Here is a 15,999-nt window from a genome sequence, read left to right as displayed (position 1 = left end):
GTCGTATTTACGAGGAAATAGTTTTTCCTCGTAAAATACTCGTAAAATTACATCCACTTTACGACGAAACACTTTTGTCGTTACGTTACGAGGAAATAACGATGACTTTAGTTTTTCACGTAAATTCCTCGTAAACTCGACGTAATTTTACGAGGATTGTTTTTCCTCGTTAAATTTCGTCGTTAAGCATGTGTTTTCTTGTAGTGCATGTGCGTCATCTCCAATTTCATTGGTTAAGGTTCTTTGTGGGCCATGATGGTGGTTGATTTATTTAATTCAAAATATAAATGTTTATGAGGTAGATGATATATAATAAATAAATGAAAGGTTAGTTTAGGGTTTGCAAATACAAGAGGGTATTGAGAATAGAGAGGGGATATGGAAAATATCTATTTTCCAATAAGAGCGTCTGAGAATAAAGTCCATTTTGGGAAGATAAGATTTTTGTGGATATGCAGTAAAGAATAATAAAAATAAGGTTAATAGAATTGTATACGCAGTATCTAGGTGTTAGAGCAGTTTAGGTTCATGTCTATAGGGATAAGATAGGGATTATGAAAGTAGAACAGTGACATATCCATACAGCTAAATAACATTTGTTTTATGGTTATCTAATGCAAAAACCCTTTTTTTTATATGGGTTTGCATGAATTAGGAAGAAGTTATAATTTGTTATTCAAATTTTCCAAGACCAGACAAGACTACTAAAAATTGGTATTGGGAATGTGAAACTCTTTTTGTGTTCACTGAGTTAGAACCCAACAGGAGGTAATTTATCATTGTTGTTGTCAAAAGGTGCAGAGGAATTTAACTTCGTCGGTGATGGAAGAAGCATACAGAACCTTCTTTTGTCTCAAAAGGATGTTACCTTTTTTTTTGCAGATGATGAGAGAGATAGGGAGAGTAAGAAGTCTATTGCTCGTGCAGTGCTCTATATATAACTGCTCCATTAGATCATCTTTTAGGAAAGAACATATGAAGCATGTCCTGTTTTATTTGCATGCATTATGCTTGTTCACATGTCATCTTATCTCCTTATCTGAGCAGGTGCAAGTGAGATAAGGTTAGTTTTGATTGAACCTTCTTCTTTTTTTACCTTTTTCACTTTTTGATAGTCATAAATCATATCAACCCACTTAACTAAACCTATAACACCTTGTTTAGTAAAAAGTAATAGTAGCTGTAATGTTTGATAAACACCAAGACAGTTTTTCCGGGGATTCCCATGTTCTCCGCCGGTTTCAGTATCTCACCTAGTATTCTACCATGTATTCCTCTTGATGATAATATAAACACCAGGGAAAGGAAAAAAGTGTCTGATAAAGTGACAACCATGACCCTATAAAATGCTTAAGCTCGTCTCGACCTTGTAATCTTGAGTTCCTAAAAGAACGTTGGCTATTTTACCATTGATCCATAATGAAACGGCCTAACATGTATACCTCTTGTTCAAGGAAACCTAATCGTCACGGGTTTATACACAAAGTTGGTAAAATTCCATGAACTTATTTCTTCTACACAAAGTTGGTAAAATTCCATGAACTTGATTCCATGACAATGTCAAGCTTTCATAAATAAACAATATATGATTCAATCCAACTTTGCTATTACTGAGCCCATTCATGAATACACATGTTAATTATTTTATTTTTTTTATAAACCCTATCGGCTGATCCGGTCGGCCCCAGAAAAAACGCACTTAGTGTTACACATGTTAATTAGTTCTTGACTGGCTTCTTTTACCACTAAAACATATGTTAAATTTTAATTATTGTCGATATTTGCAGAGATCGAATCTCGTGACATGTTTTGGGATCTACTAGCGGAAAATAAATTAAGAATACTATAAACAAAAATAAATTTACCAGTTTACATGTTTTGGGAGACAGTTTCTACTAGCGCTGGGGATGTTGTGATTTCTTCTTCTTTAACGAATTTTCATGAGAACGTGTGAAAATGGTTAATACACACGTACGTCTCTTTGATTCATTGAGCAGTTAATAATTGGGGCATGCTCTTTCACCACAGCATGTCAACTTAATATTCATGAACCCGGAATAGTGATCCCACTTTATTATTTTTTCGAAACGTAAATGTAAACTAAATTCACACCAAATTAACCACGAATAAACCAATTAGAGTAAAGAAAAAATTGTCAGAGACAAAAGAAGATGAACGGCACAAAGACTATTCACGAAAATCATATCCTTTTTTTTTTAACCATAAACAGTAAATATATCAGAAAGTTACAATTAATGAAACATTATACCTTCGAACCAGCAGTTATAAAAGAAGGATTGGTGCGGGGTAACTAACCTTCATTATCACCATCGCAAATCATCATCACATAAACTCACAAACAGAAAAATGGCGAACCTCTCCAGTATTCACATTCTTCTCTACTTCGTGTTCATCACAAGTAAAAACAATGCACACTCTGTTTTTGTTTTTGTTTTTGTTTTTGTAACTGACAGTTCTTTTGGTTTTTTGTAATGAAACTGCAGATGTCATTGCTGTTTCAGCCACCGTCATCACTTTACAAAACAGTTGTCCTTACACCGTCTGGCCGGGAATCCTCTCCGGCAACAGCAACACCCTCGGCGACGGCGGTTTTCCCCTCACCTCTGGCGCTTCCGTACAGCTAACCGCTCCTCCGGGATGGTCAGGCCGGTTCTGGGCACGCACCGGCTGCAGCTTCGATTCCTCCGGACACGGCAACTGCGTCACCGGAGACTGCGGCGGCGTTCTCAAATGCATCGGCGGCGGAGTTCCACCGACCACTCTCGCCGAGTTCACCGTCGGATCAGGCGCCTACGGCAAGGATTTCTACGACGTGAGTCTCGTCGACGGTTACAACGTCGAGATGGGGATCAAACCCCATGGAGGCTCCGGTGACTGCACATACGCAGGCTGCGTCGCCGACGTCAACAGTGTCTGCCCTAGCGTGCTTCAGATCATGGATCCGCGTACGGGAATCGTCGCTGCGTGTAAGAGCGCTTGCGCGGCGTTTAATGCGCCGGAGTTCTGTTGCACAGGCGCTCACGCGACGCCGCAAACTTGTTCTCCGACTCATTTCTCGGCCGTGTTTAAGAACGCTTGCCCTAGCGCTTACAGTTACGCCTATGACGATGCGACGAGTACTTTCACTTGTTCTGGGGCTAACTACGTGATCACTTTCTGTCCCACCCGGTCTTAAGAATCAGAGCTCCGGTTTGGAATCGGGTAGGGTTTGTCTTTCACGTTTGTTTGCTTGCTATGCACGGAAAGATTATGACGTTTTATCATCTTCTTCTATTTAAAAAAAAAAAGATTTTTCTAACCGTATGTAGTTGTTACACATCTCATTTGCATTGTTGATTTCATTTGTATCTTTTGGAATACATAATTACATCCTAACAAAACGATATCTGGTGGAATAAAGATGGATGCTTGATTAGAGATTAGATGGCTTCTTTGTTTTTAGGCCATAGCTTGTTGCATCTATAAACATGAGAGAGAGAGCAATAACAACATCTTCAATCAACCCAAAAGAGACAGAATTTAACTACTACTATATATACTCAAACCTTTTAAGCGATGGGAATGGGTAAGAATATGTGACCCAAGAGGACGGTTTGTTAGTGTATTTAGGAGCTTTAGTTGTTGCAGCTTGTTGACTGCATGTTTGTGATGAGAAATAGGAATGTTACCTGAGACATGACCCATGTCAAGTCGTTGCTCCTTTGTGTCTCTGGGTGATACACACACACAGAAAATATTAGAACACACGTACTACTTCGACAATTACCCACGCTACATACAACGCGTTCTTATCATATACACTCAACCCCACATCTAGCTATGTACACCCTCCTAGCAAATCTCACCCTTAAAATATGTAAAGCCCATGTGGACGATCGATTATAAAAACACTGATTGTTAATGCGAAGAGCCCGACCCAAAATCAAACCCAACTATACTTCCTTTTTAATATTTTTTAATTTGGATAAGGAAAGAGAGATTCTTCCTCCTCGATTCCAGCGAAGGAAAAGCGTATTCCTCGTGAGCACTACCTTCTTCTTCTTCTTCAGTCTACGTTCACACAATCTTCACCCTCACACCCATCCAAGCTCGTAGGATGACGTCAGATGGAGCTACGTCGACGTCAGCAGCGGCAGCAGCTGCGGCTGCAGCGAGGAGGAAACCGTCGTGGAGGGAGAGGGAGAACAATCGGAGGAGAGAGAGACGGAGAAGAGCCGTAGCAGCCAAGATATACACAGGGCTAAGAGCACAAGGTGATTACAACCTCCCAAAGCATTGCGATAACAATGAGGTCCTCAAGGCTCTCTGTTCTGAAGCTGGTTGGGTTGTTGAAGAAGATGGCACCACTTATCGCAAGGTCAATCCCCAATCTAATTTTCAGATCTGAGCTTATCTCTGTATAGATAGTGTAAATCTAATGACTTTCAATTGAGGGCTTGAATCTGATTCTAGCCTTCTTTAGATTAAAGATCATGTCTTTATTAAACGGATCTAATGTCTTAAAAAGTTAAATTTAGCATTTTTATTACTAATCTCAGAGTGATACGTGTGTTTTGTAAGAAACAGCTAATGGTCGTTAGGACCAAAGCTCTAAAAAACATGTCGGAACCTCAGCTTCTTGTCTTACTTTTCTGATAGATTCACATCTTAAATCAATTGTAATTCAGTAGTTCTGCTTCTTGAGCTATTAGCAGTCTTAAAGTCTTTACTTGAATCCAAAGTCTTTGCAGTTATTTCCTTACCGCTGATTTAGTTCTATAATGGTCGTTAGGACAAAAGCCTTAAAACATGTCCGAACCTCAGGGCATTGGTTTTTTTTTTGCAGTTTTTGTCTGAAATGTCTTTGCATTTGTTTCCTTACCGCTGATTGATTCTGACATTGTTTGTTTGTTTGTTTCATTTAAATCAACAGGGATGCAAGCCTCTACCTAGTGAGATAGCTGGGACATCGTATCATCATTACTCATCCCAAAACCAAAGCCCTCTTTCTTCAGCCTTTCAAAGTCCCATCCCTTCTTACCAAGTCAGCCCTTCTTCCTCATCTTTCCCCAGTCCTTCTCGTGGTGAACCAAACAACAACAGCTCCCCCTTCTTCCCCTTCCTCGGAAACGAAGGCATCCCTTCCTCTCTTCCTTCCCTCAGAATCTCAAACAGTTGTCCCGTCACTCCACCGCTCTCATCTCCAACTTCCAAGAACCCTAAACCTTTACCCAACTGGGAGTCTATTGCTAAGCAGTCAATGGCCAACGCTAAACAATCAATGGCGTCCTTTAACTATCCTTTCTACGCGGTTTCTGCGCCTGCTAGTCCCACTCATCGCCAGTTTCATGCTCCGGCGACTATACCTGAGTGTGATGAGTCTGACGCGTCCACTGTTGACTCTGGTCATTGGATAAGCTTTCAGAAGTTTGCACAACAGCAACCATTATCTGGCTCTATGGTGCCAACATCTCCTACTTTCAATCTTGTGAAACCTCCTCCTGTGCCTCAGCATATGTCTCCAAATGCTGCTGGCGTGTTCCAAGAGATTGGTCAAAGCTCTGAGTTTAAATTTGAGAATAGACAAGTTAAGCCGTGGGAAGGAGAGATGATACATGATGTTGGTATGGAGGATCTGGAGCTTACACTTGGAAACGGCAAGGCTCGTGGTTGACTTTGATCACTTGAAACTGAGAAGCTATTCTTCTTCCAGGTATCTCTGGATCGTTATGGAATCTCATTTGTTCAATTCATGAGCTTGATTTCAAAAGCATTATTTGTAGATAAAGATATGTCAAGATGTATGAATATTATTATGTTTCCTTACAAATGTTAACATTCATGAGCGGCTTGAAAGCGTTGTGTGTTGTCTTTATCAAATTAATTGGTGATGTATCATGTCTTGAGCCCATTTTGCTTCTCAACATCAAAGATCCATAATTTGCGTAACATGTTTTGTGACAAATCTGTATTTCCTTGCAGTTCAATATTTTTGTCAAAAACTAACACATATCATCAAATATCTAGTTAGACAAAGCTAGCTAGAAGAATAACACAACTACCTACAAATGCTACATTTCATAATGAATACACTCTTGAGTTGAGTCTGTCTTCTGAATACAAACAAGTCACATGGAACGCAAATTGAGTGCGGTCAGTCTCAGCATTACATTCTTGGTATCTGAAGCAAGCTGTAAGATGGTCATTCACAAAAGTTTGAAAGCCATCCCAACACAACTCCATCTCAACCTTAGCCTCACCTTCGCATGCCGTTTCTTTTTCCCTTTTTCTTTCTAACGGCTAACCACTAAAATCCTTATTGATGGGCCTCATCAACTCTTTAAAGCCTCATCAACAAACAAACAAGAATTGGTGTAAAGCTGTGTGTATTAAAAACTCTGCAACATCTTTTGATTCACAACCGTAACTGTACACTTCTACTGCATAGCCCTTGAGTAAAGAACTAAAAGACTAAAAGATTTATCTTCCTTTAAACTGGTCCGAGAGTGTTGAAATGGTCCCATGCTTCCTATAAGATTGAACCAGACAAAAAGAAAGAATTTAGATTCAAACGATCCTGCAATTTTTTAGAATCATCACAAACATTTTATTTGCTTGTGAGAGAGAACCTGTAATAACTCGAAAACTTTTTCAGCCATGTATTTCTGGTTGTCAGAAGCACCCTTCGGTTGTAGCTTATCTGGATGAAGGATTAGTAATGCTCTCTGGTACGATTTTCGAACTGCGTTTCCTTCTATCAAGTCCATAAGTGGAACCGCCTTCCATCCACACCCGGGCCATAGAATCTGTCAAGTAAAGCTTCCATAACATTACTTGTGCAAAAGGGCTAATCCGTAGACCCAATATGTTACCTCTGATAGAATACTTACATACTGCAGTGTGGACAACAGAGACCGGATGTTTCCGCTCTTTCCGCTTGACCACTTGCGGATTTTAGCATCGATGTTCTATACAGGTTCCGATTTCATTATGAGGTTTTGTATCGTAAAAAAGAGTATTATATCTCTTTGCAGTTTGCACTAGTGTTACCTGGATTTCTTCAGCATCGTTTTTGGTTTCTTCCAGAGAATTCTCATCTTGTGTTACATCCTCTACCTGCACAGCACATTACAAGTTCCAAGCCATTTATAAACAGAAACCTAAAAGCTAAGATTCAAAACTTGAAGGTTATATAGTGCATAATGTTAGCCTTACCATGAAATTTACATGAATAGGCTCGTCTATATCCTCTGAGGTAGTATGTGCTGACAGAAGAAAAACCCGGTGAGGTCAAATGTTCTTTAGTTCTTTAGTGATAAGAAGGTTTAATATCCGTAACACCAATCCAATAACTTACTTTTGCTCGGTTCCTGTCTCTTCTCTTGTTCAGTAACACCACTAGTCTTATTATTGTTCACGTTCACCCGATCTGAAACCTTTCTCTGAGTTGCCTGTGAAGGTTTCGGATCATGATCCCGCAAGAAGATTATTTACTTGTAACAAGGAATCACAAACAAAGAAACACCGTAACATGTAGCAAGATCTTAATTTGCGGATTAAGTACCATAGCCGGGATATCTGGAATCGGTTTCGTTTGTTGATCAGGAATGTTTCCAGTTTCTCTGGTCTTAGCGCCGTCTTTATTGATATCAGTAGCGAGACTTTCTTTAGCTCTCCATCTAGAGCTTTTACCAAGAGATTCCCCACCTGCTCCAGCCGAAGCTCCTTGACTGAAAATCTTAACAAAGTCCATCACTTTCCCTTTGACTCCATCTTTGCCAACTTCTGGTGCTGCGTGTGTACTAGCGAAGCAGGCTTTATCAGGCATCGGGCTATCCAAAGAGCTTCTTCTGCCTTGTTCTTTCTTTTTGATTCTTGATTTTTGATATCAGAGCTTCCCATGGTCTTCGCTTCCATTCTATCTTTTCTCACTTCTCTTTTGAATACTATATCTTCATCTGTAATGACAGAAAAAACAAAACGAAGTCCATAAAAGGAAGCTAATCCAATCAAACTAAACAAACGTAATCCAAGCAAAAACCAACCTCGTCTCTTATCCTTGTCAGGTTTCACATTAGCTTCATGAGCTTTCGAGACATTGCCAGATAAAACTTTTTCAGACGTCGAATCAATTTCTGTTTTCTCATCTTTACCAGCTTTCTCAAAAGTAGTAGACCGCAAATCGCTCAGTGTTGTTGTAACGCCTGACCGCCCACAGCTAATGGGCCACCCACGTCCGCTCTCTCGGCCCGTGGGCCCATCCCGTTCCAGCGATCGGTCCGTTAATTTTTCTAAAGGCTCGAAATCATTGTTTACTGACCTTGCAATCACCACCCGAACTTTTCCCATGCTTTTGCCTCACTCGCATGCTATCGCGAATCACTTCCCGATAGGTCACCCATCCTTCCACTACTGCAGGTCAAGCACGCTTAACTCTGGAGTTCTTTCAGAATGTGTTCCGGAGAAGATAAGTCAACTTTGATGACATAAGTAGCCAAATCAATTCTCTTAAGCCTTTTCACATATCACAACTCGGTATGTTTCTCAGATTTAGCCATAAAGCTCAATCTAGAACTGCCCCAAATGACAACAGGAACTCCTTTATTAGACCACTTGTAGATAGAGAAGTGAAACTGCCTGCCTTTCCCATTAACAACTTGTGGAGAAACATAACCATCTGAACCTGATTTAGCAGCAGAGCCCACCATATCGGAAGTTCTTGACAAAGGAGAGCTCGAGGCAGTAGCTGAACCAAACGTGGGAATCTCTGTTGCTTTGACTTGTTTTGCATGAGATTCGGCTTCGTGAGGGAGAGGCTGAGCCGGGCTACGGATGTGTTTTGATGGTTCATTCGCTCCAAAAATATCGTCGAAGAAATCGTCAGCCGTGAAACGGCGACGGACGGATGTGTCTTCACCGAAAACAGGCTTCTCGTTTCTTACATTCCAAAGGTCATCTCGCGGAACCAGGGCGCTGTTGTCGACGTTGACGTCAAGCCGCCTGAGAGCTGTATCGCTGAAGCTATGACGAGTGAGTTCGTTAACTTTGGAACGTCGTTTAGGCGGACCACCAAAGACATCCCTGAAATCGATGTCCACGTCATCGCCGCCGGGATTAAGCAGCAGAGGTGGTGAGTTCGAGGCTAGTAGAAAGGTTTCTGAGCTTGGAAATGTCTGCATAGCACAAAAGGAATCTTGACAGAGCAAAACTGCTCTGAGAGGAATACAATACAGAGGAAAGACAAGGCTGAAACAAATCCTTCAGAAAAAGACAAGACAGGGCAAGAGAGAGGTAAGTGTGGGGTTCCATTTGATTTGAATTGAAGCCACAAAAGGGATGTTTGCGTTATTAAAGAGAAGAGATTCTTAACGTCTTCTTTGTTGTGGATAAAACACAGATAAGTCCAAAACCTTACACTCTCTTTGTCTTCCTCTCTCTCTCTTTCTTTAGCTACCTTGCGTAACAAGCATTCATCTCTCTCTATCATTCAGAACCATCTGGGAAGCTATCAAGCGCATCTTGTTTCCCATTAACATAAAACTCCACCACAGCTTGCATTCGACTGAGTTTATCTGGATGGTAATTCAAATGAACAATCACCGGCTTCAACTTCTTGAGCTCATGATCCTTTCTCACAGTCTTGAAAAGGACCTTACTGTTCATGAACTCGTACATATCCATGACTCTCTTTGAAGCGTGTAAGCCAGTGTATCCAGGATGCGAAGGGTAAAAGAGTTGCTCGTTGAAAACCGCTTGGTCCCATGCGTCTGCCTTGGAAAGCGTATCCGCCACGCGATCGAGTAGCTCGATTGAAGGAAGAGTTGGTCTTAGGTAGAAGAAGCCGGAATTGAAAACCCATATCCTCATAGTGTGAGCATACCTAGCCCATCCCATGGATGGTTCATCAAACCCATTGTTGAACCCATAAGCTGTGCTATTGTCATGGCCATCGCTCGTGGTCTCCACGTCAGAGTCTCTGTAAAGATGACCAAAAGGGTTCTGCAGAAAGACAATGTCCACATTTGATAGAAGAACACCATAGCCAAGCTGCAAGAACTCCCTCAAGACGCGGAACTTCAGCCCTGAAACAGTGTGATTACCTCCGCTAGTGTAATAGGCAACTCCGTTTGATTTGCAGAAATTTTCTATAGAATCATCCAACGCGACAACCAGGTAGTTTTGTATACCCACTCTCTTTACACTAGCGATCTGCACTTCCAACATTGGTTTCACATTTGAATTTGCAAGAACCACAATGATCTCGTTATTAACAGCTACTTTCTCTAATAGCTTTGCTAGTCTTGGGTTAAAAGACTCGTCGGAAACCACGGTTGGGTTAGTTCTGAGACTCTTGACGGTGCCAAAAGATCCAGCCTTGATCTCAGTTCCCAAAACTAAGACTTGTTTCCTTGTATTCTCCGTATCTTGTTCAGCTAACCGCACCTTCTCTGTTAGCTCTCTGACCTGCTTCCTTAACTCGGCGTTCTTTTCAGAGATCAATGCAAAGTCTGATTTGAGCATTTTGACCCGTTCAGACGATTCACACGAAGCCTGCCCTACCTGAAAAAGATAAATCTCACCCGTCAAACTCGAACATAGAGGTAAACATAATGATTGAACAAAATGCAATATGTAACCAATGAAGATGATGAATCCTCAAAACAAACAAAAGAACTCAGCAAGAGACTCAAATCTTGATATCTATCAACCGCCAAATATAGTTCTAGATACTGCGTTAATATTGAAACTTCAGAGCCCAACACAATGCATACAATTGCTCACGTGCGCAGTACATGCTCTAATTTTGATCTAACGACCGTGTACGTACATGCGTTTAGGGCGTAAGATTGTAAAGTACCTTAGAGGTCGTAGACTGCGAAAGGCGTTGTTCGTTAACTGTAAACGATGATCCCGAGTTGAAGAAGCCATCCGGGAACAAGACGGTGCAGATGCAACCGATGAGGATTCCGACGAGGATAGCGATCGCTATTCGAGATCCGCGGAGGTGATGGAGTCTGTCTCTGCGACCCGCCATAGTCATTTGAGTTTCTATGAGAAGACGCACTAGTGTTAGTCCTAATTGATAAACCCTTCCTTCCTTTCCCTCTGTGTGATTCAAATCCTTGTGTATTAAATTTTCTTTATTTTTAAAAATATAATAATACAGTAAGCAATATGATTGATTGATTTGGTTTCCTTAATTACTCTTCATTCCTTAATGTTTGTTCTAAATTCTAATGTCCATTTTTTAGTTAATTTATAGTGTACTTATTTAATATCTTAAGATTTATCAAACAATTAATTCCACAATCTATCTTGACTTGTTTGTGCTGACAGCTTTAGTCATTGTTCTTGATCAAATGTCATTTTAACATACAAAACTAAAGAGAAAGAAATAAGTTAAAAAGTGACTAAGTTTCCAAGGCGACCATAGTTCGAATCCTGACGCATATACATATTAAGCTCTGCAACTATTTTGGTAGCTAACTCACCATATATATATATATATATATATATTCCATATTCTAACTAAAGTTACGGCCAATTAACAACAACAGTTCAGGTCATCTATGCAGAGGTCAGGCAAGATTGCCAAATCCACCACCACCACTATAGCTATTTTTTATTGAGGATTCAAAAAAAGCATTTGTGATCACAAAGATGATTAAATCATAAGCTAACCCCAAGGAAGATTCAAAAGAGTCACCAGTATCCCTTCCCTAAGCAGTTGAGACATCTTTGTACCCTGCAATACCAAAAGAAACAAAACCAAAGTTTCACTTCTGTCACAATCCGACACCATCGTCTTTTTTTTTTTGGAACAGAAACCAATTAGATATGTTGTTAATCAGACATTTGATACCTGTGACCATCGCAAGTAGGGCAAAGACATGGATTGATACAAACAGGATCATACAATGGCGACCATTTTATCGTTGCGTCTCCTTTGCATAGTTTGCATATGTAAAACCCTTTCCCACGACACGCTCCACAAGGCAACCCGCTCTTCTTCCGTTTCTCTTCTGTAGCGAGTCGAAATGCACCAAAGGCTGCCGCGGAAACCACGTTTATGGTCACGAACCCGCCGAGAGCTACGAGCACACTGTTTCTCAAGAATCGAATCGGTTCTAGTGGCGGCATATCCTCTACTGTGTCTCTTTTCGGAATTTCTTCGAACACCTTGTGTGCGTTTTCAGTTAAGGCTTTTCTCAACTCAATGTTTTTCTCGATTAGTATTATCACAGAAGCAGGAAGAACAAATATGGGTTGATAGCTATCTCCCGTCCAGTAAATGAGTGAACACAGAATCGTTCATCTAAGAGTTGCAGAGTCTTGCGGCTTTGGGAGGAAGAGAGAAGATAACGGGGTTTGAAGAAGATTGATGATGAGGTTACAATTACAGGCTTTGACCATTTTACCCTTTCAATAAGGGGAAGAAGAAGAACCAATACAAACCGAGATAACATCTTGGATTCGAATTGAAAGTACCAAACTGAGGTACATTTAATCGACCCGACTAAACCGAAATTACATCTTGGATCGGATCCCAATCGGGTGTACCAAACCGGATTAATTTCAACTAAACCGAGATACAAACGGAGATAATCCTAGTCTTTTAACTCGAAATCCTACTAAAGAGAAGATGACCACCATTTTGAGGCTGCATGGAGACAACCTGAAACCGTAATGCCTCAAAGATCGCAGCCAGACCATATTGGCCGCAGCCACTCCAAGATTATGTCCCGCTTAGAGTGTCATGGTTTATAAAACATATGGACATGCACTCTTAAGGTCTTGTAATATCATGCGTCTTGAAACAATAATAAATTGATTTTCAATCTGATTTTGAGAGTGCCACAAGAAAAACTACAGCGCGGTACAAATCTACAAGAGTTTGACTAAACAAGATGTGTCCCGAGAAACAAAAGCTACCGGTAAAACATTATTTTTTCTCGCCGGAGTGTTACAAAAATACAAAAAACTTCAAACGTTAACCGGTAACCAAAAAAAAAGTGGCAAAACGTTAAAAAAAAGTCCTTAACTTTCGTTGTCCAAAGCTTTGTTATCACCAAACAAACTCTCCCTTCTATTACCAAACCTACCACCTGAAGAATCAAGCCCTGACCCACCACGATACTTCATCTCCTGCGCTGTTGCTCTATAATTTGTAGCATCAACCGAACTTCTCGAGGTCGGGTCATTAGAAGCAACGGACCTGTAAGTACCTGCTGCTGCGCCAGGAGGGTACCGTGATGGAGAAACATATCTTCTTCTCAGATCCATGAGATCATCGTTGTTTCTCCTAGATGGCTCAGAGAAAGAAGCAGAAGAAGAGGAAGATGCGAAAGGATCGTCAGGTCCCCAAGCTGTGAGAGACTCTTTCTTCTTAGCGAAGAAATGCCACGCCCCGAATAAAAACAGTAGAAAGAAGAAGACAGGACTGCTCCATAGCATCGTGTTGAGTTCTCCTTTGGAACTCTGAAGCTTTGATTTGTATGTAGCCACGTATCCTTCGCCTAAACTCATCACAAGAAGCTTCTCACGGTCGCTTGCTACCAAAGGAGTAATCATCTTAAACTTGGTTTTAGATTGATGGCTCAAGAACGTTGACTTGAGATCTTCTAACGCAGCAGGGAAGAGCAGACGAGGACCCGTGGTTCTTACGTAGTGTTGAGTCGAGACATTGTATACAAACACTTTCTCTTCGCTGAGTAGCACAAGATAGCCTTTGATGGCTTGTAACGCAACAGGCTCTTGTATCTGAACCTTCTTCTTTGACCTCACTCTACATTTAAAGCTCGTTACGTCGCCGACAAGCAACACGTGGATGACTTCGCCTTCCGATGTGAATCCGTAAGCTTTAGACCTCTCGGAAGCGTCGAAGACGTAAGTTCTCGCTAGAGAGCTGTTCAAGCCTTCGCAGTCTGATTCTCTGATCTTCATGGTTCTCAAGTCTAGCGAACCAGCGCCGGTCTCGGTGAGAAACAACAGCCTCTGCTTCAAGAACACAAGCGGTCTACTCGTGGGGGTAACGGACCCGTGAACGGTTCTGTTCTCAGTGAAAACCGTTAGCTTTCCGGCGAGATCAGTCGCTAATATGTACCTGACACGACCCACGTGATGCACTTCTAGTAACGTCACCTCCAAACTATCCTCCGTGCCGTCAAACTTGCCAACATTCTCCATCACAGCTGAACTGAAATCTTCTCCCATAGAGCCCTCTCTGAGTCTATGCAACAAGACGGCTCCGCTTTGATGCCCCGTCACCACGAAGCTCTCGTTCTTATACACAGACATGTAAGAAACCATCGCGGTGATCGGCGAATCACAGCTGGTGAAAAACTCGACCAAAACGTCGCCGTTTCTCAAGAACACGTAGAGGTTACCACTCGAGTCCCCAACGGCGAAGTACTTGCTTAAACCTTCGTGGTCTTTAAAGGGCAACACGTTGATGCACGTTGCCTCGGAGTTTAGCTTCACGGCGGAGGTGAACTCGAATCTCTCGGACCAGAAAGGACTGTACTTTGTCACTGAAAAGGCCTTGGCTTTCTCTTTAGCCCCATTACTGATGATCTCGTGTTTTTTACCAGTTTCGGACAACTTAGCGTCTAGTCTAGCTACTACTTCCGTGAGATTCCTAACGAGCTCCTCGAGTCTATGCAACCTAGAATCTGAGTTCTCGTAGGGTACCGGATCGGACTCGGAAGCGGTTACGATCGGTGAAAGGAAGAGCAAACTAAAGGAGAAACAGAAGAGAAAGGACTTGCCTTTTTGAAGCCCGGCCATTAAAGAGTGCAACCAAGGTTCTTCTTCTTTCTTTCTTTTGCTTCTCTGAGATCAGGAAGTAACCGCCATTACCGCAGCAGATCTGTTGGAGTTTGGAGATCTTAAAGGAAGAAGATTTATCCGGTCGGAATCTATCTGGAGATTTTTCTTTTTGGAAGTCAAACAACGTTGTGATGTAAGAAGATTAAAAAAGCAAGTTGTCTGATTCGAGATCTTTGTGTCCGAAACTCTCTGGTCTTCTTTGGTCTACGCTAAAGCTTAGGGGAAGATAAGAAGAACAAAAAGTTAATTATCTTCATATTATTTTTTAAAAATATTTATTAATAAAGTATCTATCTAATTTTGTACTTTTTTGTCAAATTTTGTATTTATATATTTGCAAATTTACATATAGATACAATTTTGTGTATAAAACTCATATGAATAATTAATAGTGATATTCTTATACGATTAATTTCTATCCATTTGAAAAAAATACTGAAATTTTGTTTCCATCAAATTACTGGAAGTTTATTGAATATAGAGAACAAAATCTATTAGCAATTTTAATGTTCATCATTAAAACATTTCTATTTTTTTTTGTAAATTAAATACTTATACAATTTTGTTCTTTGTTTGATGATTGTTGGATAACTTCAATCTATGCAGAAAAAAATTTACTGGAAAATTTATTTGAATATATAAAAAACAAAACTTATTATAGTAAATTCCAATCGCAGTGTCTAACAAAAGATCCGAGTGACTACGACGGATGATCTAATCTCACACTATACTCTCTTTATAGCAGCAACCTATATGTACTTAGGGTTTTTTCCAAAACTAACCCACAACTTGATTTTAATCCCAAACCTATACCCAAACTTGAATCAAATGCAAAACTAACCTAAAAGCCTAGTGAAATTACAGCTCAACCCCTTGTGACCAAACAAAAAAATAGAAGTCATTTTTACGAATATAGCCTCAGTAAATCGTCTGAGTCGTCTGAGATGTTGGAAGTCGTCTGGACGACTGAAGTTTAAGTCGTCTGGTACCAGTTTATTTTAAAAATAATTTATAAATCTTGTAAAAAAATATTTTGATGCGTGAAAAATAAAAATCAAGTAATTATAAACAGTTTTAAGTGATATAAATTAAGATATGATAAAATTGATTTGTTTTGAAGATAGATGAGTGGAAGTAGTGAATCATGAAATACTTTGGTTTAGGAGTTTG

At 40.5% G+C, this 15,999-nt stretch overlaps 5 protein-coding genes across 6 annotated transcripts; 2 read left to right on the top strand and 3 right to left on the bottom strand.

The window, feature by feature from the left end:
• Positions 1-2,302: 2,302 nt before the first annotated feature.
• Positions 2,303-3,362, top strand: LOC106300274 (pathogenesis-related protein 5-like). Its single transcript, XM_013736383.1, has 2 exons — positions 2,303-2,419; positions 2,505-3,362. Exons 1-2 carry the CDS (start codon positions 2,368-2,370, stop codon positions 3,194-3,196), a joined length of 744 nt encoding a protein of 247 aa, XP_013591837.1. The 5' UTR covers positions 2,303-2,367; the 3' UTR covers positions 3,197-3,362.
• Positions 3,363-3,988: 626 nt separating this feature from the next.
• On the top strand, positions 3,989-5,909 carry LOC106300273 (protein BRASSINAZOLE-RESISTANT 1). The gene is made up of 2 exons (XM_013736382.1): positions 3,989-4,378; positions 4,934-5,909. The coding sequence occupies exons 1-2, from the start codon at positions 4,118-4,120 to the stop codon at positions 5,672-5,674; spliced, it is 1,002 nt and encodes a 333-aa protein (XP_013591836.1). The 5' UTR covers positions 3,989-4,117; the 3' UTR covers positions 5,675-5,909.
• A 63-nt stretch (positions 5,910-5,972) lies between these two features.
• LOC106300275 (J domain-containing protein required for chloroplast accumulation response 1-like) lies at positions 5,973-7,682 on the bottom strand. Its single transcript, XM_013736384.1, has 6 exons — positions 7,565-7,682; positions 7,216-7,451; positions 7,051-7,116; positions 6,891-6,968; positions 6,630-6,806; positions 5,973-6,529 (listed from the first exon to the last, which is right to left on the bottom strand). The coding sequence occupies exons 2-6, from the start codon at positions 7,216-7,218 to the stop codon at positions 6,491-6,493; spliced, it is 363 nt and encodes a 120-aa protein (XP_013591838.1). The 5' UTR covers positions 7,219-7,451; positions 7,565-7,682; the 3' UTR covers positions 5,973-6,490.
• Positions 7,683-7,937: 255 nt separating this feature from the next.
• Positions 7,938-12,390, bottom strand: LOC106300272 (UDP-D-xylose:L-fucose alpha-1,3-D-xylosyltransferase 1-like). 2 transcript variants are annotated; one of them, XM_013736380.1, is made up of 5 exons: positions 11,864-12,390; positions 11,683-11,746; positions 10,859-11,106; positions 8,046-10,560; positions 7,938-7,958 (listed from the first exon to the last, which is right to left on the bottom strand). In XM_013736380.1, exons 1-4 carry the CDS (start codon positions 11,891-11,893, stop codon positions 9,484-9,486), a joined length of 1,419 nt encoding a protein of 472 aa, XP_013591834.1. In that variant the 5' UTR covers positions 11,894-12,390; the 3' UTR covers positions 7,938-7,958; positions 8,046-9,483. The 2 variants fall into 2 exon arrangements, with proteins under 2 accessions (XP_013591834.1, XP_013591835.1); XM_013736381.1 differs by having other exon boundaries at positions 10,859-11,049.
• A 478-nt stretch (positions 12,391-12,868) lies between these two features.
• LOC106296225 (uncharacterized membrane protein At1g75140) lies at positions 12,869-15,037 on the bottom strand. Its single transcript, XM_013732307.1, has one exon. The coding sequence runs from the start codon at positions 14,785-14,787 to the stop codon at positions 13,039-13,041; it is 1,749 nt and encodes a 582-aa protein (XP_013587761.1). The 5' UTR covers positions 14,788-15,037; the 3' UTR covers positions 12,869-13,038.
• Between the last annotated feature and the right edge of the window lie 962 nt (positions 15,038-15,999).

Source organism: Brassica oleracea, chromosome C6, assembly GCF_000695525.1.
Source record: "Brassica oleracea var. oleracea cultivar TO1000 chromosome C6, BOL, whole genome shotgun sequence".
Taxonomy (NCBI): domain Eukaryota; kingdom Viridiplantae; phylum Streptophyta; class Magnoliopsida; order Brassicales; family Brassicaceae; genus Brassica; species Brassica oleracea.
Note: the sequence above shows the minus strand (reverse complement) of the source record. Positions and strands in the feature narration are given on the sequence as shown.